At 40.5% G+C, this 25,714-nt stretch overlaps 3 protein-coding genes across 6 annotated transcripts in view; 2 read left to right on the top strand and 1 right to left on the bottom strand.

The window, feature by feature from the left end:
- The first annotated feature begins 7,019 nt into the window (after window positions 1-7,019).
- LOC111593776 (cilia- and flagella-associated protein 161) lies at window positions 7,020-8,420 on the top strand. Its single transcript, XM_023306798.2, has 4 exons — window positions 7,020-7,243; window positions 7,307-7,822; window positions 7,886-7,990; window positions 8,057-8,420. Exons 1-4 carry the CDS (start codon window positions 7,148-7,150, stop codon window positions 8,249-8,251), a joined length of 912 nt encoding a protein of 303 aa, XP_023162566.1. The 5' UTR covers window positions 7,020-7,147; the 3' UTR covers window positions 8,252-8,420.
- Window positions 8,421-8,908: 488 nt separating this feature from the next.
- On the top strand, window positions 8,909-9,679 carry LOC111594935 (trypsin-1). Its single transcript, XM_023308430.2, has one exon. It carries the CDS (start codon window positions 8,909-8,911, stop codon window positions 9,677-9,679), a length of 771 nt encoding a protein of 256 aa, XP_023164198.2.
- A 497-nt stretch (window positions 9,680-10,176) lies between these two features.
- LOC111594729 (putative polypeptide N-acetylgalactosaminyltransferase 9) overlaps window positions 10,177-25,714 on the bottom strand; it is a 71,779-nt gene continuing 56,241 nt past the window's right edge. For 2 of the 4 annotated variants that reach the window (XM_023308164.2, XM_023308173.2), the window contains 6 exons: window positions 19,004-19,222; window positions 17,075-17,217; window positions 16,671-16,761; window positions 16,365-16,475; window positions 12,072-12,179; window positions 10,177-12,010 (listed from right to left, as the gene is read on the bottom strand). In XM_023308164.2, coding sequence (XP_023163932.2) covers window positions 11,849-12,010; window positions 12,072-12,179; window positions 16,365-16,475; window positions 16,671-16,761; window positions 17,075-17,217; window positions 19,004-19,222 — 834 coding nt within the window. In that variant the 3' untranslated portion in view covers window positions 10,177-11,848. Of the gene's footprint in view, window positions 12,011-12,071; window positions 12,180-15,854; window positions 15,954-16,076; window positions 16,476-16,670; window positions 16,762-17,074; window positions 17,218-19,003; window positions 19,223-25,714 lie in introns of those variants that run through there. The other 2 variants (XM_023308181.2, XM_023308190.2) reach the window with 2 other exon arrangements.

The raw sequence follows: 25,714 nt of genomic DNA, 5'->3' as shown, positions 1-25,714 counted from the left end.
ATTTTCCAGATTATATTAGAATTGCAAATTATTTATTCTTTCATTTGATCATAATTTTGCGAAATTTATATTCTAACATTTTTTGCTCTCTTTTAATAAACGTTCATTTTCTCTTTAATTTCAAAATCAAATTCTCGCCTTAATTGAGGTTCCTACTAAATTTCAAATCTGATAAAAAATTTCCCTAATTCAGCTCATAAAGTGTGCACAGTATATTTTACGAGGCTGTTTCTTTCGTATTATAAACCCATCAAGATTTATCGCAACCCTATAAACGGGTCTTCCAGTTTTATTTCTTATACTAGTGTAAATTTTTGTGCTGCGTCAACTCGTCATTTATATACGTCAGACTGTCAATAACCGTTAATGCTTATGGCCCCTGTTTATAAAACTTCAAAATTTTCCACATGTGCTTCAAAATATAAAAAAAACTGAATTTCGCATCAAAATGCGCTTCACGTGCAGCAATTTGCAATACCTATCTCGCTCACTCTCTCTGTCGAGTGTCACTGTCAGCTAATCTTAAATGTAAATGAGTCAAATTTCTATTTTATTTGAATTCTCGCAACTTATTCGCACGATAATTGCGCGCACTTTTTGCTATGCTCGTTTTCTATTTCACTATGTGAGGTTGTTTGAGATGGCGCCAGCTTTGAAGTTCAAGCGTTAAGAGCGCCAGAGGGAGAGAGACACACACAGTTAAAGGCCGAGGGAGAACACATTCGTCTCGACTGACTGGCTCTAGATGCGACCCATTGTGCGATAGGGTATTGTGGAGTGTTGATTGTGCGAGTACATTTCTTTTGTTATATTGCTATTTGTTTTCTTAGCACAGTGGGAACTTTTTGACTTTGGAGTGTGCGTATTTGATTAGCTTATCGAGCGGAATCGACTTGTTAACGTTTTCTGAGCCAATGCTCTTACATTGAGATTCCAGCGCATTGCACTTGACTTGGTATATGGCCTAAAACCAGTTGAATTGTTTTTCACTTGAATGAGGCTTACAAATGGACATTAATTAACTGACTGCCAGGAACTGGGCAATTAATTGCATACGATTAACATTAATTATTGATAACCATGCAAAGGACTTGATGAGCTCTTTAACATGCGCGGCATAAGATAGCAGGCGGGAGCAAGAGCGAAGGCGACTACTACGAAGACTCGGCTTAATTGCAGTTCAATGTTATTTAACATTCGCCAATGTTATTTAACAGTTGCTCAGCTGTTCTTGGCATTTCGTCTGCTATCTAAAAATTCCGCGAATTTGCATAATGTACGTAATTAGTTAATTGCAAATAATGTGAATTGGAGCTTAAAAACTCGCTCACCTTTTGCGATACGTGCCAAACAAATCAACTATTTAAATCAGTTCAGCATCAGCTGTTTCATTTTTTGTTTTTATCTTGTGCTTTTCATTTACTTTTCATATTTCTTATACGCTGCGCTGCGCAGGCGGCGAATTAGAGTTGGCCGCAGCGAATTAGCGGACAAAAACAGAGACCGAACTAAAACTTCGTAAAAAACAATGCAAATAGCGTTTGCTACGTTGCAGAAATGTGTATGTGTAAACAATTTAGTTCTCGGTTTTTATTTTAAACTTATAGAAAAAGTGTCACTCACGATTTTTGGGTTTCCAACAGGCAGCACAATAAACTTTTTGTAATTGTAAAATATATTTCGAGATCACGCGCTTACGCTATAACTTTCTTATTTGCCGGGGACTGATTGGGAGTTGCTGCAGCTGCGTCGCTGTTGCCGTTAATGACAGAGAGAACCGGCCTGGCCGAGCACAAGCGCTGTAATGACTTACTACCTGAGCTAATTGAACGTTTTTATAATTCTGTTTCTGTTTGCCTTTCGGTCGCATTAAAACAGAGGCGCAGGTGGGAGGTGGCTATCAAAAAAAGACGTCGCTGTGTTAGCTTGATTCATCAGCGCAGCCACCCGAACTCGACCGAACAGCTAACGAAAGCACTTCGTGTTTGCGGATAGCAGTTATGGTGATAATGACAGTGTTTATTGGCGGTCGCGTTATAAACTATTAAATGATGTTTTTAGTGCCTACGACGATTGCCGCAAACGAAGCTTTAACTGTCACCATTCACGCTGTCCACGTCTCTGCTTCTCTCTCACTGTCTCTCTATCTCTGACTCTGTCGCACGCTCAGACTCCAGCTTAAGGCGAATTGCACGTGAGCTTAGCTTACTCTTGCTGTTGCTTTGGTATGACTTCGTTTGCAAATGTAAGTGTGAAAGAAAAACAACTGAAGCTGAACCGGTTGCATGCAAGCTTCAACTCGGTTTGCTCTCTCCCGAATTCGCTTTCCTTCTCTCCGCCTTGGTAGATGTCACGTGCTCGTACGAGCACATTCTAAAGTTGAGAACGTTCGTTGAACGTCTGCCGACAGCGGGGGAGACTACGCAACTGCGTGCGCATCCCGTCTGATAAGCAAGGTTAAGCCTTTTGTATGACATCTTTTACAATATTTACAGTTAACTGTAAACACATTTACATAGTAAATTCGCATATTGACGGCCAACCGAATTGCACGCTACAATTAAACGACATGATCCACGTATAGCATTCTTGAGACGTATGTACAACATCTTTGGTATTTACAGTTATAAAGCGACAAGCGATAAGCTTTCAGGTCAATAAAAGGCAAAACAAGCTGACCGTAGGTAGGTTGGCATTGAGCGAAACTTGCACCTATTTAAAGATAATATAAAACGGATTTAGCGCCATAAACGTGCAATAAAAACGCGTAATTTCCAAATAGTAGCAGAGCTGTTAAAAATTGAACTCCCGATTTGGACTTCATGAATGGACACGAGTAGAGTCACGTGATTCTTTTATTGTGCAATCGTATTAAGCTGCCTGCCACATCTACTTCCAGGCGAAACATTTTTGCCAGGCAACAAGGCTGCATCGACTATAAGCTGTCTGGCAATCTCAAGAACCGTTAGAGGATGGGGTATACAGTCAGAAGTGCAAATATTATATATAACTCTTTGGCTACTTAACTAAATCAATGTGAATATTATCGCACAGGTAGTAATTATTTATTGAGTCTCGTATTTCACAGAAATATAATCGGCCCTTGCCCATGTCAAACGAGTTGATCTAGATTAGGATTAGGCTATCAAAAGAAAAAGCTCCATTTGAGCTTTTTGCGAGATTTAGTGTTTCAATAGATCCATGAAGAGCTATACAAGTAAAAGTCAAGTTGCATCTTAAATCTAAAGTTATGGAAAACATATCAAATTTAATATCTGTTAAAGTAGTTCAAGTCTTATGCTAGTTAGGATTTGGATATAGAGCCAACATCTCATCAACAATTAAAGATCTTTTAGTCTAAAATTAGATTTAAGTTAGCCCACATATTGAGGCGTTTTACTTTATTATTTGTGTATAACAAATTTTATTTTATATATCATTTTATTTTATATATACATATGTTACGATAATTTCTAGTCATTTGTTGGACCTACGCACTAGGGAATATTCGCAGATATCCCGCTTAAGTGGCCTTCTTGAAGGTAACTTCGCAGTTAGTTAAGTTGTTTGCCCGATGAAAACAGCTTTATAATATTTGTGTCAAATACGATAAGTTTAATTGGCTATAAGTTGGGGCACGGGGCTGTCTCCTCCTGGTGACGACATTGAATTAAAATGAAATCAAGTTATGGCAACTTGTAATCATGCATTGGGCCTATATGTACGCACGTAGAACTGCGGCCCACTCTTAGATGCCTATAGACATTTTATTTTTGAATAGTCGTAATGACGATTTAATCATCCAATGGGCCCGTCGCTTGACGCAATTAATTTCGTTGCTGTTTCGATGTCTCCGGCCTATTGATAAAGTAAACAGCGATTTTTATGCTCGTTCATGAAGTGAAATGGGTTTATTGGTTTTGTGCAATGTTCGTCTTGCCGCTATTGAAGCTATAATATATTCTTCAGTATTTGAGGTATAAAATTCAAATTTCATAATTGTCTTTCTCTTGACCTAAGATATGATAGTTAACTATTAACCCCTTAACCCCTTTCAAGATCGATATCTATGCCTTCTGGTGAGTGACAATAGTTAAAACTATATAGTTCAGACTATTTTGGCTAAGATCGTCAAATATTAATGTATTAATAATATATTAATATATTAATAATAATAATGCATAGACGCATTATTATTATTAATATATTAATATATTATTAATACATTAATATTTGACGATCTTAGCCAAAATATTCTGTAAATTATATGATTCACCAAGTGAACTGAAGGAAATCCGGAATAAAGTTAACTGTTTTCGGAACGTGACCCGGTATTAGGTAGTCGTTCACGCTCGATTGCAACAATTTTACTTATTAATTTTGAAAAAAAGGCGTGTGTTTGGGATAAGGTAATTTTTTAAAGAGGACGCAGCTTTATCAACAGAGATTTATATCCCACATTGATTGGTTCCACTTGAAGTGAATACCGCAAATTATCAGCTCAACAAATATTGTAAAACAATGGCCGACAGCCAATAATTTATTAAAGAATCAGTTTTATTTATAGATATGAAAGCTCTTCACATCGGTCGAGCATGTTTTGAGGCACCCTGTTTCCCAGATTATCGGCGTATGGCGTTACGAAGGTATTACAGCGCTTTAAGAGCTACAGTAAAGCAGGCAACACAAGGCAAATCATCAAATGATTGCGTAGTTATATTACAGCACAGATTAAAGGAAAACTTTGATATAGCCAACGTGTCGAATGGAATTAGCTATCATTAAGTGCCGTAAGAGTTGATAATTAGCAGAGTTAAGTACAAATAGTTTCAAGCCACAAGAAGGCTTTATAAACTGTTGTGGAGCAGCAGAAAACTAATTAGCAATGTTTAAAAACCATAGAGCGAGAGTTGACATTGATAGAATAGATATATTAGCTAATAGAACAACGCAATTTGGAGCCCATTCTATCTGCTGCTGATTAGATATATGTATATACTATAGATGGCTGAAGATGCCGACTTCCAAGAGCTTAACGAGTGAATAAATATATAGAAGATTGCAATTTTAAGAGAACGAACCAATCATAATTACAAAAATATCATCTAAAGAGTGGGAAATGAAGGAAGAGGAACTGGAGCAAGTGGATGTAATGCAGGATAGAAGCTTTAAGCACATTTGAGCTTTAAGCTTCTTATAACAAGAGAAGTAAACGGAGACTCAAAGCAGCGAACTCGAGCTGCTGAACTTGTAGACGTTAAGTGAGCAGAAAGAAAGGAAGAACGTAAAAGCAAAGCTTTTAAGCTTCAGTCAAGAAATAAAGCCCTTAGCTGTATGATGTAGAGGAAACGCACCAAGCAAAGCCTTAAGTAAGTCGACATAACATTTCTTTCTCTTCAAGCTTTCATACGTTGGACACTCATTGAGATTCATATACAAAAGTTGAAAGAAAAAACATTTGTGTTAACTTATGGCGTTGGCAAATTCCCAAATGGTGAAATCACGAAAAGCAAATTATTTTTTGCCTGCTGAGCTGTCAACTGTTGTTGTCAGTGCTCTGACTTTGTTGGATCATAATACATTTAAAGATTATCAGAGATCGCTTCGATAAAGGGAAAATGATGAGAGTCAAAAATGTGGAGCCGTGTGGAGCTGGAGCTGGAGCTGGCGCTGATAGCCGATAATAATAATGGCATACTAATGGTGATATAATGGCCAGGCAAATATGACTCCGCCATAAAGCTGGCAAAGGCGGAATGGCGGCCATAAATCTCTCCCAGTCTAATTGAGTGACAGCCCATTGCTTCAGTCTGCCGTTTGATAAGGAACGTGCTCTGAATCGGCCGAGCGACTCGATCACGTTCACGTGAAGTGCACGCCGTGCCTATACAGATAGCAGCCGGGGCAAAAGCACCAAGTGAAACCTGTGTTCCTCACACACAGCGCTTATCTCGTGAGTTATATCTAACCAGGCAACGGCACTCAGCACTCAGCCTGCCCCACATCCCTGCACTACTTAATCGCTGTGATATTTATATTTATTGTTGTTTATATTATTGCTTGTTTACCGTTACCTATTTATCACTCGTGTCAAAGTATTACACCAGACGACATTTCCACACAGTGCCACGGAGGCTGTTAGCCAGTCACTCGCTATCTAAGGCAAATGCTCTTAAATATTTGCTCAGTAATTGCAAATAGCCTTTCAGACGAACCCACAAATAATTTAATCATTAAATATTTATAGCGCTGGCTAATACATAATTCGCATTACGCATACGCCACGCCGGCCTATGTTTTTATTTAACTAAAACGGCCTAAAGTATGCAAAAGTTTTTTGTCTTTCTATCCAAAGCAGCCCGCATCTAATCTGTCTATGAATGACAGCAGGCAAAGGCTGAGATTACATTCTCTGGACCGCCAGGACATCAGATAAAATTGAAATATTGTAGAAAGCAATAAATAAGTATAGATTTAAGATGTAAATGCTGTAGAGTCTAAGACAAAAAGCAGCAAAAAATTTAAATGCATCTTATCTAAATTTGTCTACTGAAATGTTTTATATTTCTTGTCTATTGTTCTTCTTGTTCTACTCTGCATCTATCAAGTAATTAGTCAGCTGCTTATCTCAATTCAAATCTTCTTAAAAACTTACTAAGTAAATGCAGAAAAATGATTTTGTTGTTAAATATTTATAGAATTATTACTCACTTCACATCACGCATACGCCACGTAAAACAAGTTGCATATTTATAGATAATGTCTAAAAGTATACAATGCTCAGATAGAGCATAGAAAGTAACTATAAAATAAACCTCGCTCTGCATAAAGTAAAGTAAGCATCAATAAGATAATCCAAATGAGAACCTCAAAGACACCTGATTGAACATCTCATCGATAAGAAATAGTAACTTACAGATACATTATTCAACTCTAGATACTCTGCTTTGTCTAAACTGTCAAAATAAGTTTTCATTCACATTATTCATAGTTTTCGAAGTATTCGTAATAAACAAATTCTCGCAGCCACAACAGCTCTGAAAATAATTTCCATAAAACGTTAAATCTCTGTCAATTCATATATATATTTTTCTTTATAAATTTTGTATGTAATTAACTGTTTCTCCAATAGAATAGAAAAGACGCGATGCCTTGCTCAGTGTCCAATTTCGAGTCGGGCTCCAATCGATATCGTCCCAATGTGCGCATTGGCAATTGGTTCGAGGACAACTGCTTGGAGCTGGTGCGTCGCAGTTGTTCAATGCATTTATAGTCGTTAAATGATCGCAAATGAATTCGATTTCAGGACAAAATGGTCAGCTTTCGGAAGATGCGGGATCGTGGCGAGCTGCTGGTGGAGAAGGCGCGCACGCTCTTCGACAACTTTCAGAAGGAGGTGCAGTTGGCGGCGCCCAAGCACGACATAACCATCGGGGCGACCATTCAGCTGATGCCCATCTATATGAACATACAAGACATGGACACGTCCGAGCTGCAGCCCGCTCTGTCGGTGGTCATCAATGAGTACGCCATACGCTTCTGTCAGACCATCAACGAGGACTGCGAGCTCACTGTCGCACCGTCGGAGCGGCCCTGCGTGCGCAACTCGTTTCGCATTGTCAGCGGGGATGACCAGGATCGCTCGGGCGAGAAGCTGAAGTATGGACAGCGCTTTAGACTGGAGTGCATCGCCCCATCGGACGATCCCATTCTGCTCTATAGCGCGCCCAAGCGCAACAACCTCTCGCAGGCGATCAACACGACCTTCAACTCGAGCAAGTACGGCGAAATCAATTTGCCCTTGGGTCTGGTGCATCGCAGTGTATGTAACACACACACATATGCATATAGACTCTGTTAACTGTAGAGTATTTAATTCTTGCAGAAAGTATTGTGCCCCGATGGCGACATACCCTCGGCGTTTACCAACTGGTTCTGCATGCATGTGGATCCATGCAAACGCTTCGAGAGCGAGGGCGAAACTGTGCCCGTGAGTAGCGCAGCGATATATTTACAGAATACTCTTCTTTAATGCTCTTTAATACTCTTCCTTTAGAGCAACGCACCGCTGGTCATTGTCCATAGCGCCACGAATCGCAACCTGGCCGCAGAGAATGTTGTGACTCAAACCCTTTTTGGTCCCGAGTTTCTGGTTTCTGTTCAGAATTATCGCAATGTTTTCAAGCGCGAAATTTGGAAGAACGTCTGGATGATTAGCAATGGCCATCACACACTTGCAAAACACGTATAAATTACTCGTGCTTTGCCTAAACCAATAAACGCGGAAGGCCATGGCAACAACATTTAATATTATTTATCAATTTCGCAATAGGAACAGGGTTATTCCAGGTTCCCGCTGTGATAAGTTGGCTGAATTGGACTCTGTTTTTAACAATTTATTAGAGCTGTCCCAATATGTTAGCTATAAGCAACATAAATCATAGAAACTCTTGGATAAATGTTTGAAATTTAAGCAGAATTCAATTAAATAAAATTCCTTTCAAGTTGATAATCTGGTACTTTCATTTATATAACATAGCAGAATATTATGCAAAAATAAATTTGGCATCTATGAATTATGATAATTACACAGTTTACTTATCTAGTCATAGATAATCTTCCATATTCTCACGCATGACACTTTTTTATTGCATGTCTATAAACCTACGTTAAGATCTTGACTAAATTGTTAAGCAGCATATTTAAGCCCTATCATTTAGAAAACTATTCTAGCTGACGACATAGTTTGACCTTGTTTTTGGCAGGGTCACTGCACGATTTCGCACACGGAACTGGGTCGGCCGAGCTCCCGCAGCTAGGCCGATAAGGCCAAAGAGTCCCCACAGCGTGCTCCGGCAGGTATAAAACCATCAGCTTTGGCACACAGCCAACACACTCAGATTCTACAATGTCTTTGGGCTACAAGCAACTAACTCCTCTTTGGCTTCTCCTACTCAGCATGGCCTGCCTTCCAGTCAGGTGTGCGGAGGTGTCCCGCATCATTGGCGGCCAGTTTGCAGCGCCGGGCCAATTTCCGCACCAAGTGTCGCTGCAGCTGAGGGGACGTCATCATTGCGGCGGCTCCTTGATATCCGACACGATGATCGTAACGGCGGCGCACTGCACCATTGGCCAGAGCCCCAGCCAGATGAAGGCGGTGGTGGGCACGAACGATCTGGGCGCTGGCAATGGTCAGACTGTTGACATCGCTCAGCTGATCATACATCCGCAGTACAATGCGCAGAGCCAGGACTTTGACATGTCGCTCATACGGCTTAGCAGCCCTGTAAAGTTGGGCGGCGCCATTCAGACCATTCAGCTGGCCAACGCAGACTCCAACTATGCGGCCGACACCTTGGCCACTATTAGCGGATTTGGTGCAGTCAATCAGAATCTGCAGCTGCCCAATCGCCTCAAGTTTGCCCAGGTGCAGCTCTGGAGTCGTGACTTCTGCAACGCCCAGAACATACCAGGACTCACGGATCGTATGGTGTGCGCAGGACATCCCAGTGGACAGATCAGCTCTTGTCAGGGCGACTCCGGTGGCCCACTGACTGTGGATGGCAAGCTTTTTGGTGTCGTATCCTGGGGATTCGGATGCGGCGCCAAGGGTCGCCCAGCCATGTATACGTATGTCGGCGCCCTAAGGTCCTGGATCAGGCAAAACGCAAATGTTTAGCCAAACTGATATACTTCGATATAGACCTGATGCGAAAACCAATAAAGTATTTATTATTATCAAAATATTATTTCTTTAATTTAAATGTAAGTGAAATAAATAAGCTTTATTCGAAACAATGAAAATATATTATATATTAGTGAAACTTCCAATCAAATTGGATTTCTTTTTCAGTTAGCCCTAAAAGTATGCTGCAGTTTTTCTTGCTTAGGTGCTTATCCAGCACACAAACCTGATTACGAAAGGTGATTTGTGTCAAATCAATTCGAAGTCGAATTTTAGTACAGTCTTATCTTATACTCAAACCTTTTATGGCAAAGAGTCACTATAAACTCTAAATCAAATTTATTTCATATTGTGTATTGAGTGAAATCACAAAATAAATGATTCACAAGACATTAACAACAGAAAGCTTCATTTGAACGGATTTACACAATTTTTGAACAACAATTTATGTCATTGCCTTTTTTTATTTAAACACAGTTTTTTTTGTTTATTTGTAACTTTATTTGTGTGTCCTTGTACAACTTGTGTAATCGCTTAAGTACTAGACATTCACTACGCGCTTAGGGTATTATTGAATCATTATCAAAAGTTTCTTAACCACACTTATGGCTTTTGGTTTGTACGCTAAATGTAAACGTGCCTACGATCGCAAATCAAACATGGCATGACATGACAACAATAGCTTGATATATGTATATATGTATGCAGGATTATTAACTGTTTGATTATTTACATTTGCGCTATAAAATTGTACACTTTTATATTATATATATATGTAGGTATTTACAGTCGGCTCTGTTTGTGACTTAAAAGACGACCCATTAGAGCTGGGGGCGCGAACAATTCTATAGTCGTTTAGTTTTAGTACGTTAGCATTAATATGTCAGTAAAAAGTAGAAGGCACTATTGCATATTTGTGTCTTAAGATTAAGTACCTAGCTCTATACTTTAGTGATATCCATAAGTCTGTCTGAACTGCTGCTGATATACGCTACATACGAAATGTATCTACTGTGTAAGCTGGCGTTGTCTAACAAACGGGATATGTAGTCCTTGTCGAGTTCATAACAAAATGCAAATGAATATGTATGTATGTATATATATAAGTTGTAATGCATATATGCAATATATATGTGAACCCTCGTAAACATAATTTGGCATAGGTTTCTGCTTGTCTTCTCTCATAATTTCGAAACGAACATCGAGCTTAAAAAAACAAAATAAATAAGAGCAACTGATGTGCCAGATAAGTACACACTTGTAGGCGGTTGGGAATGCTATGATAAAAAGGGACAAGGGGCGAGTGGCAAGGGGCGAGGGGCGGAGAGGGGCAAAATCACCAAATGCTTTCCAAAAAATAAACTACAACAACAATAGACTTAAAGCAAGACTTACTGACTAAAACATATTTGGAATTTGACTTTTGCAAAGCCATTTAGATGTCTGGAGAATGCATAAATAGTACAAGATAAATATATCTGGTACATATATGTATGCATACTTATGCATGCACAACTCAGCTATTGGCCTGTCAAATACATACACACACACACACACGCACACACACACAAAGTTTGCTTTGAATAAAAAAATTGTGCTAAAAAGTTTTTAACTTGTAAATGCAAAAATTGCGCTACGACTTGCCAGTTGAACTCTATAGCTTAAATCGCTAAAGAACTATATAGTATATATATATAAATACAATAATTAATGTGCTATGCTTAGAAAACTTAGGATCTACTGTACAACAGTCGTTCTCTTTCGTGCTTGTGCGCTTACAAACTAATTTCGCTAAGTTTATCGCATGCTTCAATTCACATTGAGACATATGAAATGAATTTTAATATAAATAATTGGTAGTATGTGCAACATTACTGTATCTCCAACTATATCTGGGTGTGTGCATGTGCGTGCGTGTTCGTTCATGTTGATGCTTCAGATAAAAGCCATGGCAAATACTCTGCTAATGCTTATTGCACAACTCTCGCGGGCCGTGACCTTCGCTTAAAAACTATGAATACGTCTACTGCTGCTGCTGGTCCTCCTTCTTCGGCTGCTGCTGCTGTTGCTGTTGCTGCTACTGCTGCTAATGCTGCTGCTGCTGCTACTGCTACTGCTGCTCCTGCTGTCCACCAGGACGGTGCCCTTTGCATAAAAGTAGCCTCACAATTTACTGCTGTCGTAGTTCTCCATCATCCAATGCTGGCGCAGATGCGACGCATCGCACTCCTCCATGACGAGCTTGTCCTTGGCCTCATTTATGGCCAGGCACTTGCCCGAAGAGCCGTGATGCAGCAGCTTCGAGCTCTCACGATATGTCCAGAACTAAACACGAGAGAGTTCAGTGAATTATATAGACTATATATCGGATATACTCCATACTCACCTGGTTGCCCTTGGAGCCGTGACAGCCAAAGAGTATCACATCCTTGCCCGCATAGTCCAGGCAGGCCTGATCGCGGCGTATTTCGCCCGTTTTGCTAAGCATCCAGTACTAGAGGAGTGAAAGGGCGGGGCACAGGGCGAGGAGAGAGAAACAGTGTTATTAAAACAAATTGTGACGGCAAGTGCCAGAAATTGTTGCATAACGTTTAAGCCAAGTAGCCGCATTACTTAGTATTATTTAATATTAAATTAAATGCCAAAAGCTGCTACCAGTCGACTGTCCGTGTCTGTGTGTGTGTTGGTCTGTGTTTTGTCTGTGGTTTTGCCATGATTTTTTATAATTTGAGCCACGTTGCCGTTGCCGTTGCCGTTGCCAGCTGCTGGCCTGGCCTTTGTTCTGGCCGTGGCCTGCACGGCCGCCATTTTGTTGTGTGTTAGCATTTCCGCTTCCGCTTTGCCGCCGTCACCGCCGTTGCCGCTGACCACGCTGATGATGTTGGCCACGTGAATGCCGTTTCGGCTTGTTTATTGTGCCTTGGTTGCACACATTTATAATGTTGCAACATTATTTCGTTGCGCCGACATTTGCTCCAGCCCCTCGCCAAACCAAACTCAAATGCCATTTGCGGAAATTGGTTAAGAGCAAAAGTTGTAGCTGCAGCTTAGGGCAAGCTAAAAAATACCCTCATAAAGTCGGACTCTAATAGAAAATGATGTTCAATAAAGTTATTCTCTTACAAAATCAGAACAAGAAATCAGCTTGCTGCTGGCTGCTACAGTAAAATGCTTAACTCTATTAACTAACTTTTATATCTTTATAAACTATTTTCATTATATGAGCTCTTTGCTCTCCTCATATTAATATTTTAAGGAAAATACTTGTGGATTAAATTGCCAACTAAAATTCTGACGGTTTTACGCTCGCTGTTCGCTTAGACTCAGGCTTCACTGTATATTTACATTTTACATTTTTACTCGTTTACCGCATATGTTCCTCCATCTGCTCATGCCCCTCGCTTGCCCATACTTTGTGCCCTTCATTTGCTCAGCTTAACATGCATTTTCCTTCTTAAAAGCCCATTCCAAGGCTTTTCTTTTGGTAACTCTTTTCCTCTTCCCCTCCTCTTCTTCTTTCCCTTTTTTATTTGCTACTGCAGCGTGTTACATTTTTAATTATGTGTGTATCTTTTCCATTTACATTTAAGCTCGCCTCCTCTGATGTTTGTATTTTTTTGGTATTTTTTAAATATGCATTCGCCAACTTTTAGTATTTTATAAGCGCTCAGCAAAACATTTTTTTGCTAGCCTCGTTCGCAAAAAACCAAAATTAAAATGGAAATTTTTTCATTATATTGCGCGGGTTTTTCTTTCCTTGTTGTTGTTGTTGTTGCTGGGAGATCCTTTGACTAGTCAAAAGAATTGTGCAATGGCTGGCGCCACTCCCACAACACCCAACCGCCCTCCTTTTCTTTTTTCTTTGCATTGCAAGCGAAATTAAAATTTGCCACGCCCACACATTTTAGTGTGTCCTCTACGCTGGCAAATGTTGATTATTTTATTCAGTCGCGAGCCGAGCTGCCTTTAAATACCCTTGAACTGTCTGAAGTGGGGCATATTAGCTAGCTTGACAGTTTCATCTGCATGCCTGAATAGCTGTAGCTTCGTTTTACAGGGTATTTATGTAGTCGGCACCTTTGGAGTCGTTCGCCTTTGCTACTTGTTTCATGTCTTTACAGCGTTTTGTTGCAATGCTGTGCGAGCAGAGCGCAGGAGTGGGCTGGAGGCCGTCGAAGGTGCCACATACTGTTGCTGCTTGGCGTGGGGCAGGGGCGGCGGGTGCTTGCCAAGGCGTGGCGAAACAGCCGCCTGGCGATTTTTCATGCGTTTTTTGTGCGCTGCACGACGACGTGCAACGAGGTCAACACTTTCTATTTAATGTTGAATAAACAACATAGAACCCACCGCAAAATGCATCTGTGTGTTTGTATATATATAAGTGTGTGTGTGTGTGTATGCTTAGAGTGTGTCTGGGTGTCTGTGTGTGGATAGTTGATTCGTATGCAGTTTTTGTTGTCGAAATGCTTGTTATTAAATGTTCGTAAAATTGTCACAGTTTTTGCTGTTGCATTTGTTGCTGTTGTTGCAGGTTGTGTAAAATGTTCACACACACACAGACAGACAAACAGACAGACACAACACGAAGCTGGCAAAAGCAAAGCCATGGAAATGATTTATCATTTTTGTCATTTTATTTATGATTGCGATTTAATTAATTTTGCAACGTGGCATAAATCTCAATTCCCATTCCGTGTGACTATGTGTGTGTGTGTGCGTATATATGTGTGTGTGTGGTGTGTGTGTTGTGTGTATGAGTGTGTCGTTTCCTGTATTACAGTCAATGCAGTTTGCACGCCATTTTGGCAACATTTTCTTTGAATTTCTTGACAATTACGTTCAGGCTACGGCTAGAAGGCGAATGCGTTAAGTGTCAAAAACTTGAAGAGAAGGTTAACGCAAAAGAAAATAAAATAAAAACAAAACAAAACAACATTTGCTTAAACCACAAACTCCGTGAAATTAGTGCTCAAAACCGCAGGACTATCAAAAATTTGTTGCAGATTAGAGGAGGATACGTTGGGATACATTGGTTCAAAAATCAACAAAATTTTGAAAAGGTCCCAGGGCCAGAATCGTAGAACGCTTTAGGGAGAACCACAATCAAAATTCAAACTTGTATTATATACAGAGCACATGTAGAACAGACTCTAAAAAACGAATTTGTTAGTTCAAAATCGGGTTAGGCTTAGAACAGATTAACCAAAGCACTTTCTGACAGAAGACAGCGAGAGCAGCCTTAAAAAGGGACTGAAAGTGTTTTTAGTTCTTATATAGAATAAACCTTTAATTCTAAAAATAGATCAGTTTAGGACAGCTGCAAAGTAGTTAGACATTAATCTTGACAGTCGAAATAGAAAAAAGGGAAAACCAAAAAATTAAAAACTTAAATTAACAATTAATAATTTAGCTGATTTATGGAATATAAAATAAAAATAGGTATTAATTTCAATGGAAAAAAAAACTATAAAAAAATGTTAATAAAAAACTATGCAATACAAAAGAAAAAATAAATATATATATAAAATAAATAAATATACAATACATATTAAATAAATGCATATTTATTTATTTTGTAAAGACACAAAATGAAAAAAAAATTAGAGCCATACGAAAAAAATAATTTGTTTTGCAATGCACGTCCGATATTTGGCGTTGCCTAAATTATCTGAATACGTGATTCTCTTGAAGAAATTGTGTGTGACTTCAAAGACATTTTGAGTTAGGTGTAAATCTTTCTCAATTCACAAAATATAATTTTAACGGGCTTCATCATCAATTAACTCAAACATAACTCAGCCACAAAAGTCTGAGAGTGCAACGAAGAGGATCTGTTGTATTTTATATCAGTGTATAATCAAAATGTTAGTCACTTTAGTCCATAAATATATGTATTTATATATTTACAAATATCGGTAGCAGTTTAGTGTTAACTTAAGTCCAAAGGTTAATCAAGCAAGCGAACGCATGTCTAACTACAAGCAGAAGGTGGTCGAAGCAGTCGCAAGAGAGAGAGAGAGAGAGACCCATATATATTTATATATATAGCCGAAACCAATGCAACAATAGTATAATATATATACATAAATATATATATGATAGATCCCAAGCAATAATGCGTAACGATGTACGGTGGGGGCGTGGCAATGATGGATGTTGAGTTGGATACCTGATGTCCTCCTTGGCCGTGGCACTCGTAGACACTGACAGGCTCTTCGTCCCCGGTCTTTGGAGCATCGATGCACATGTTCGTATTAATGCTTCTTATCTGTAAATTAAGTTTGATTTGTCATATGTGCGAGAGAGATAGCGAGAGAAAGAGACAGAGACAATAACGATTGATGGTTGACAATAATATTAGAAAACGGGTAGCAGCAGGGTTATCGTTATCGTTATCGTTATCGTTATTGCAATCTGTTATCGAGGTATTAAAAAGTATCGCCCTTTGTGCCAAAAATGTACATTTTAGTCAAATTAGTAAATGTTTTTTGAAGGGGAATTCGAGTTAAACAATCTGTACACGAGCTCACAGTCAAAAGACAGACAGAGAGAGCGAGAGAGAGAGAGGGGTATATATATAGTTGTATCTTAACGGTTTTGTGCTTCAACGGAGTTTGTGGCGGTCGCAGTGCTTTGTTGCTTTGTGCTGTTGCTGTTGCTGTTGCCAGTGGTAACAAACCTGATTGCCACCCTGCCGATGGCAAGGATATAGGCCGACGGGCTTCTTCAGGTTGCGCTTGCCCGAGGGCGAGTCCAAGCAGGTGCGACCGCCATAACCTAAGTTCCTTATCTGTGAAATGGGAAACATAACGTGTATGTGTATCCATAAAATTGGCACATTAATGGGTTAGTTGTTTGAGTGTCGGAAGGAACGAGCGGGGTAGGTCTGGGGGCCATATCTCAGTTATATAGCCATTCTCCACATGCCACATGCTGAACAATAGCTGCGTGTTTCTTTTGTCCAAACGTAAACTGTGCAACTTACCTCGCCGTTGGCCACTGCATCGCCGGGTATAAAGAGCTCCGGATATATGTTGTCCAAATACCACTGGAAGGACTTGCACTGCAGGTCCTCGCTGCAGATAGTGAGTACGGAAAGAAGTTAATTAGCGTGTAAGACTTTGGTATATATACTGGAGTTATATTGAGCTATCACTAAATAAGTTTTGCGGTGCTGAATTGTGGACATTTTTGATTTTATATTGGCTTGATATAATCACTTCATGATGTCTGCTTGTTCAGCTCACAACTAATTTATCTCTGTTTATCTGCTTAACTAAGCTTTCTTTAACTTTTGTTCGCCCAGGCTGTTGACAAAAGTTCCTTTGCTAGCATCAATTGGCTATACAATCTATTAAAGGTCTTTATTGAATTTTTCACTCTACTTACCGCAGCTTCTGGCGCTCGCTAATGTCACCAAAGTCGCCTTTATCCATGCCAATGCGCTGATAGTAGTATTTGGCGTAATCATCCATCCAGACTTCAGCCAGACGAACCGAGTTCTTTTTCAGCACATTCACGCCAGTGCGCCACTGAAAGAGAAGGAGATGCGAAGCGCAGAGATAAGGATAGCTGTATTTACATAGCAACAATTGGGCTGCAACTGACAAATGAGAACAAAAACAACAGCAAAGTGCGCGGCGCCAAAAGCCACAGAAAATATTTGGCAAACAAACAATCGGCTCTTATACAATGGAGTTGAATCTGAATCTGGCGCTGCAGCTTAACGTAATGCCTCTTGTGGGCCAGGTGGGCGGGGCCAGGCAGCCTAATTACCTGAATGAGTCCGTTTCTGTCATGTGTACCAACTTCTGCTGGTTGTCCGCTTGCTCCTGCCGCTGCCGCTGCTGCTACTGTTGCCGGTGGCTGTTGCGGTGCGTCTCTGTGGTTATCTGTCTTCACCAACCACAGTTTCGCCCTCTCTACGTATTGTCTGCCTCTTGCCCTATGTTTGCCAACTGTGTATTGTGCTTGTTTATGTCTGTGCGTGTGTGGGTCTGAAAGTGTCTGCCTGTGTGCGTGTGTGCCTATGCTTGTTGCCCTTGCCAGCTTTGTGGAGACTTGTGGCTAATATGCAGTAGCTTGTGCCAGAGGCAGCTTAAAGACTCGCTTCACTGACAATAAGTTCTTTAAAAACTTATCGATTTTTTAGTTATATTGATGCATTGACAAAGGTAAATATTTTCAAACTAATAACGTAACTTAACCATTATAAATATATTTCATTCAAGAGTATTTCAGCTGCATCTATCTGTCTATTAAGGCATCTATCTGCTGTCGATACAATATTTGTATGCTTATAGTAAGTTGTTTTACTGCACCAAAACTTAACTGCTTAGTCATATAAGAAGGTTAACTTGATATCGAAGAGTTATCGATTACAAAAAAGTTTGATTTCATAGGCAAAAAGCTGTTGGCCAAGCAAGGCATATGTATAATAGCCTAGCTATCTATCCTTATCTATATCTAATAAAGTCTTTATAATACACTTTGAAAAAGACTCATATCAAGTTGTGAATATATATCGATAATCAGGTCATCGATATATGCTATTGAACATATTCATAACTGTCAAAGTTCGAGGCTCAAAGTTAAAGCGCCGGTAGCTAGTTTCGCACTTATTGATGGAGTCAAATTGCTGAAGTTCAATTGGAATTTTGCCCACAAAGTTTGTCGAATGCAGAAAACATGGAGAGCTGATGATGCGCGCTAATGGCCTATTTGCCCACAAAGTGAAGTTGCTTTTATGAGATCCTCTATGGGGTGCATAGGGTGCCTCCACCCAGAGTTGATGTCATTTTCGGCAGCTTATTGGCCGTTTCTATTGCGAGTCGTATGCATGTGGCATGCGGCATGCGGCATGTGGCATGTGGCAGGTATCTATACAGTTCGTTGCAGCTTAATGCATGCCATACACAACAGTTGCCAAACTTTTGTCAAGCGTAAACCGTTGATAATTGAGGCAGCAGCCAAAGACTGTGGCACAGCGGCCGCAGTGCCTAGCCCATGTCCTTGCTCCTAGTTTCAGTCCATGTCGAAGTTCTGGTTTCGTGTTTATGTCCTGCAGCAGTTTCAGCTGCTTGCTGCGGTTGGCATGTGCGACATGTGCACAGAGGGAGCCACCGTTGGGCCACTGCTGACCAAACACGGACCTCGAGCCACACACGACACACAACAAACAGAATACAGCACACAAAAACACACACACTCACACGCACACTCATCGTAGCTGGCTGCATGTATAAGTTTTTAATTCTCAAATGGTTTGCTATCGTATTGTGCTGTTGCGTTAATGAGAGGCCTGGTCTGGACACTTACCTTGTAGGGCGAACGCTTGCGGAATATGTGGCCCACATGGGAGCAGGGCACAATCTCGAGAGTGCCGCCGCACATCCAGGTCTTGAAGGACAGCTCCAGATTCTCGCCGCCCCAGATATCGAAGCCCGAGTCGTAAGTGCCCAGTCGTTCGAAGAACTTGCGGTCTATCGAAAACAGACCTCCAGCCATTGTCGGCGAGTAGACGGGCTCCGATGTGCTCTGCAAATAAATGAAAAATGAAAGATTTAAGTATAAACAATCTGCTGACCAAACTAACGAACAAATATCTAAAAACTCTGCTGGCCAAGTGCAGTCGTATAAGCACATTTAATTCCACTAACTGAAAGCTGGAGCGAGTTATACGTTGGCTCGTTTGGCATCTCAAGTGGCCAACACCTAAGCAAACTTCTAAAACCAGCCCCAGCCATCCCGTTCGCTGCGGGCTTCCCTCTCTAAACAGCATCTGTGGAATTCTGTGTTTCGGATACTTTCAACAGCTTGAAACTCTTGAGGCTACATTTTATTTGGTACATATATTCCCATGTTGTTTCGCACCAGCTCCATGTCTCATCCTCTATCTCTTTGCTTTCTTGTTTTGGATTTCCACAAATTTTGCTTGTAATTGAATATTTTGCACTGTATATTTACTTTGCTGTTACTGCTACTGCCTTCTGACCAGCTGGCATGCCATTTACTCTGCTGCAGCACATCTTGTGCCACATTTTGCATTTAATTGGAGAATTGCATTTCGTTTTCATTGCAATTTAATTACAATTTTTGCTTGTTTTGCAGCAGCCAACAAGCAACAGCTGCTTGCAGCATTGCATTTCAGTTGCAGTTTCAGTCATGCCGAATAATTGAAAATAAATATCAAATTTTTTTCTCTGTGCATTTGCCGCACATAAATGAGTAGTAAACAACAACTTCACAAACGCCAATAATTTATAAAAAGGAAAAAACAATTTTAATAAACATGAGTTAATTGCTCTTGCGTATCGCTTTTAACAAATTTTTTGAACGTTCTTATAACGATTTCAATATGCAAAACAGACATCGGCCCAAGGCAATGAAAATCACACACAACATTGCGTATACGCAATGTGATATGCAGCAGACGGCGGGCATAAAAGAAATGTAAATCGACAAAAGCAAAAAGCACAACGTTCACATGAAAACGAATTCAAAATTACAAAGCAAAGTGAGCAACGTGACAAAAGACAGAATTCTTAATATTCTACCTAAAGCTTGATTAAATTAAGTTTAGTTCCAAGGCAAAGCTAAAGAAATCTGCGCTTAGTTTGGTAAAAAGCGATTGAGCAAGCTTAAAGCTTACATGAAACTTCAACTACTTAAAGTGTATATGTTTAAGAAAGGACTATCTTAAGGATATAACCAAAAGTTCAGTTAGAAACACTTTACTTTATGTTCAGCTAAGGCTTAAGCAATGCTTAATGTTTACTTAAAGATATAGCTTAAGCTCTCAAGTTACACAATCTTGCGAACAAGTCTAAAACTCAATAGCTTACTTGTAAACTATTGAGATATATCAGTAAAACCCATCGATCAACAGAATTGTAGGCGACTCAGGCAATGAGATAACTTAAAGCTCAGTTAAAGCAGCTGAGCTGACTTTTGTTAGGGTATAGCCTGTTCATTTATAATCAAGTTTCAGCTGAAAACACTCCACATGCAGGCGGCATGTGGACAGAGCTAACAAAAATCCAAAAAGTCGACAAAGTTTGATTTTGTTTTTAAAAAGACCCAGGCAAAAGGAAGCGTAAAATAAATGAAATTGTCACCGACTGGCTGCCTGGGGAGTTGTCAGCAGTGCCTCAGCTGTAGTGAGTGCGAGCGCAAGGGCGGCAGCAGGCGCGGGCGAGTCGTATCGCTAAGCAACTAAAAATATGTTACTTAAAGGCAGCGACAATAGAAAATGCAGCAGCAACAAAAAACAAAAGCGTCGCACAGGACACGAGGCACGAGGCACAAACAAGCAAACATCGAGCGAATACTGAGTGAAATCTCCAAACGCGACAAGTGCCATTGTGTGTGTGTGTGCGCGTCATGGCCAGGCCGGAATGCCAGACGGATGTCAGATAGTCAAGGCAAGCGAAGAGCTGCAGATAGGAATGAGTAGAGTGCAGCGGCCAGGGGAGATGGAGCTGGCTAAAGCAATGCCTTTGGCGGCCGTTGGCAAATTCGCAGTGTGACATTTAATAAACGCTGCTGGCGCAAGACAACAATGAAAGAAAGAGCGAGAGAGGGAGAGACACAGTGAGATAGAGAGAGAGGGTGGTATAGAAAGGGGTAAAAATAACAATAAAAACAACAATGTTGTAGGCAAATATAAGTCGAGAGCGAGAGAGGTATAGGCTATGAGAGACCAACGGAAGCAGCGTGCGGGCGGCCATTTTGTTGTTGTTTTCCATTTTATATACATTTTTTTGTTGCTGCCGCCGGAAGTGACAGAACAAATGGCAAAAGTGAAAAGCAGCAGCAACAAAAACGCAGCCTTCAGCTGAGTGTGTGTGTGTGTGTGTGTGTTATGTATGCATGTGTATGTAAAGGATTTTATTGTTATAGTTGCGTTTTTTTGTATGCTCAACATCCTTGTTATACATACATATTCGTGTGTATATCGCTTTTTTTCTAGAATTTTAAAGGGTATGATATATAAATATACGATATATTTAATAAAAGAGTATTTGAGCTGAGTATATAAAAGAGTATATTCAGGTCTATATTAGCTACTCTCACTCTCAGTTGTGTCAAAATACAATTTTGTACTAGTGCAGAGTATTCAAAGTTCGTTCACACTGTTGTCTGCTAGGCATTTGGTTTTGTTTCATGCGCACGGGAAATTGAAGTAAAAACGAAAATAAGTTTCTTGCGAAAATAAACTGAAATGAAATAAAATTCAGCGCTGAATAAATAAATAAACACCAAAAAGATGAGAAAAATTGCAGTTGCACTCTGTGTGGCACTCACTGTGGCATTCTCTGTGGCATGTGGCATGCTACTGTTGCACTGCCAGTCGCAGTTGCAGTTGCAGTTGCTGTTTTATTCTTGCTGCGCAAACAAAGTCGCATAACTTTTCGCTTTTGCCATACGTCGTCAACGTTCGCATATAATGCGGCTTAAATGATTCAACAACGGATAAATATGGCCACTTTTTTCTGACGTCAGTGTGTGTGTGAGAGAGCGTCTGAGTGTGTGTGTGTGGAAGCAGCAAACAAATCAGGCAGAGTGCAGCCTGCGGCATGAGGCATGCGGCATATGAAATGAGTTTGTTTGCGGCTGCAAGAAGTTTATGCCCAAAGGCTCAAAGGCTCAAAGGATTCACCAGGCCCAAGGCATAAAGCCCAAGGCTTCCTCTCGACACTTGCGATCAAATTTACTTGATTTATAAACCAATCAATCAATTTTTGTGTAGATTTGCCCAAACAAAGACCTCTGTCTTAGCATAGGCAATCAGAAAAGAGCTTTAACTTAGGCAGGCAAGCAAAATATGAAGTGACTGACTAAGAGATATCGTCATTAAAGAAAGCCTAAATATCCTTAGAGTTTATATATTGGAATTTGAATATTGAAATGCTTTTATTTTTCTATATATATATATATTTTTTTTTTTTTGCTTATAAATATTTTTATTTTAGAGAAATTATTTGCATATATCTTTCATTTCAGAAACATTGGAGCTCTTTAATGCTTGAACATTATTTAAAACTTGGTCCCATTAAATTGTCAAGTTTCTATATATCAAATGTATATCTCTGTAGTCAATAATTGAATTAATGGCTTTACAGATAAGCCGATGATTTCTTATACCAAGATATATATATCAAATTATATGGCTCTCGCTTTCCTACATAATACAAGCGGTTTCTATAATGTTCCACTGAATTAATGGCTTTTAAGATGTTCCGATGATTTGTTATACCGAAATTTCTCAGGCTGCTGCCGACCACAGGCAGGCATCCGCCTCTGCTTGGGCTACCCGTTGGAGACGCTGTCTGCTGGGTATGTTAAGTGGTCCACATTTCTCACATGGCTTCAATGCGTCGCGCAACGACAGCCTATTTAGATATCAAATAAATCTAGCGGCATTTATTATGCCAGACAGTGACACAATTTTCGCTGAAAAATGACGGGTCCTTTGGCCACCAAAGCCATTCGTCAAGTGCAGAGCGGCCAGACCAGAGCGAGAGAGGGAGGGAGAGACGGGGACATAAGAGAGTAGGGGATGGTGAGAGTGCTTTACTAGAAAATCCTCGCGGAATCCTTCGCCGTAGGCAACCGCAAATTAAGCAGGCGAAAACGAGGAAGTGGCCCAGTTGCGTGTGTGTTTGTGTGTGTGATAAACAGGCGCCGCAATGAGTGCTATGGAAATAATGTGCTAACCTGCGGGCTGCCAACAACAACAACAGCAACCACATTAATATCAAATAAAACAGTCACGAAAAGCAGCAGGAGGCGCCAAAAAAATATGCCCAGGAATATCGTAAATGTCAACCTCGCATTATGTGGTAAAGACGCGAGCGAGCGGGCAAGGCGCGCAGCACAGCGCAGATAGCTCGCAGGTCCCGCCTCCCTTCGGGCTCCTCCGTGGAGGCAAGGGCACAAAGTGCCTGCGGGCCGACGCCTGCCAGCGGCTGCCTGCAGCAACAGAAATGCTTAAGAAAATATATGAAGAAAAGCTCGCAGGAAGGAAAACGCTGCTTGACATAATGTGAAGTTGACTTTTGACAAGTGCTCGTAGACACGCCCCCGTCCCCTCAACACACACGCACATATACAGTTGTTGTCTGCAGCTTAAAGTGTCGCTCAGCGGGTGGGCGTGGCAGGCGCCTACTTGAGAGTTTTCATGCTCCTTTGCATCGCATTTGCATGAGACACGGCGCACGAGCGCTAAAATGTCGCCACGCTCAGAAGAAAGTTAACATTTGTATAAGTTTTAAGTACAACTTGAGATCTGTAGGGAAGCCAAAGCAAAGCATCTACAAATTCGGCTAGAGGCCGAAGTGGTGCTGCTGCTGCGGCTTAACCCGCTTAGCCACGCTTAAAGTAAGGCGAGCTCTTAAAAAGCTTATTAAAATGTTTAATGTTGCACACACACACACACACACGCAAACACCCACAATCGTTGACCGGCAGGCAACTGTTACATGAAACGCATCAAATTAGCATAAAAAGTTCTGCGCTGCTTTGGTGATTTTGCTTTGATTACCGGTTCACTGGACCGTTAGCGAGTGCTTAACGTTCACCAGCAGCAGCTGAAGCTGGCGCAGCAGATGAGGGAGCAGCATCAGTATCCCACACACTAAACCATAACCCAGCACAGCTAAGCCCAAGCAACAGCTTCTCGACTGTCTGCTACTCAGCTCGAGGCCAGGGCGTCGTCAGGACAACCAAAAATGGGGTCGTTGGATATGAGACACCGACTACGATGAGATTGTGAACATTTCCAGCTAAATCAAATGAATGAAATGTGATATATTCGGCCATACAATCGAGTGTCTGCCTAATTAAAGCCGCCTCTAACACAAGATTCGTATTCCAAAAAGTACAATTCGTAGCAGGAATAATTAAAATATAAAAGTAATTATCTAAATATTAAAGAGTTTTCAGGTAAAGCAGTGTGTTAAGTATAATTTTAAATGAAAATAAATAATTACTTTATAATTACCAATTATCAATATATAATGTAATAGAATATATCCATAGCTCATTAAGTGATTTAACTAGCTCATCTAACCAGAACTGCGCTCTATCAAATTTTTATTGCACAGACTTGCTGTAAATTTTATATTACATAATAAAAAAAAAGAGAAATTTTAAAAAGTTTTTATCCTTTTTCATGCGTTTTTAAAGAACTTTTAAAGTAAAAGCAAATAAGGCTGAGTGAAGCCCCCTTTGGAGCGACGTCTCTGCTAAGCTCATAAAACGCAGCAGAGATTCGAGCGCGTGGAAAACTTTGTTCGTTTTTACACGCAGCGCGTCCTAAAAGTGCAATAAAAGTAAAGTGCAACGCTGCGTATTAAGCAGTAAAACGCGCGCACGTGCAAAACGCCAAAACACACAAAAGTAAAGGAGGCAAAAAAGGACAACGAGAGCGAGAGAGAAAGAGAGATGAAGTACATGTAGTAAAATTTATGAAAATTAAAAGAAAAGACGCTCTCGTCGTCTGTCTCGGGCAGCAAATACTAAATAACGTCGTCAAAAATGGCGACAACATCACGTGCCGCAAAGCGGCAGAGAGCGACCTGCCCCAGACCGGAAATGAGCAGGGTCGTGTCAAGTTAGCCGCTTATTTAATTTGCCGCGCAGTTATTCAAACTTAAAGTAAAACAGCAGATGGAGCTGGACATAATATAATTACAATTCAGTGAGAGGGGGCGATGCCGCTGCGCACGTGTGCATGAAACACGGGCCATCTGTGGGCTGAAATTCGTAAGCTGGACCCACTCACCCGCATCTTCAGCCGATGGCAGCTCTCCAAAATTGCTGAAAATGAAGTTTTTGATTATGCGCAGCGCGCACTCGATTTGCATGAGAGAGGCAGGCCAGAAAGGGAGGGCTCCAAACGGAGCGAAGAGTTACGGAAACTGCCTTTAAGTACGTGACTATTACTAGTTTATGGCGCACATGATGATAAGTGAGCTCCATTGAACCAGGCCATAAGCAGCACATTAATTACACAAGTTTGGTCCG

Source organism: Drosophila hydei, unplaced genomic scaffold, assembly GCF_003285905.1.
Source record: "Drosophila hydei strain 15085-1641.00,03,60 unplaced genomic scaffold, DhydRS2 tig00000060-arrow-pilon, whole genome shotgun sequence".
In the NCBI taxonomy this organism is placed as follows: Eukaryota; Metazoa; Arthropoda; class Insecta; order Diptera; family Drosophilidae; genus Drosophila; species Drosophila hydei.
The sequence above is the reverse complement of the archived record's forward strand: the minus strand, read 5'-3'. Positions and strand labels throughout refer to the sequence as shown.

Bases quoted from the DNA above. Each gene is read 5' to 3' on its own strand.
- LOC111593776 (XM_023306798.2), top strand. From the start codon at position 7,148: ATGCCTTGCTCAGTGTCCAATTTCGAGTCGGGCTCCAATCGATATCGT. The intron at 7,244-7,306 runs GTGCGTCGCAGT...ATTCGATTTCAG, and splicing joins AGGACAACTGCTTGGAGCTG to GACAAAATGGTCAGCTTTCG. The intron at 7,991-8,056 runs GTGAGTAGCGCA...CTCTTCCTTTAG, and splicing joins GCGAGGGCGAAACTGTGCCC to AGCAACGCACCGCTGGTCAT.
- LOC111594935 (XM_023308430.2), top strand. From the start codon at position 8,909: ATGTCTTTGGGCTACAAGCAACTAACTCCTCTTTGGCTTCTCCTACTC.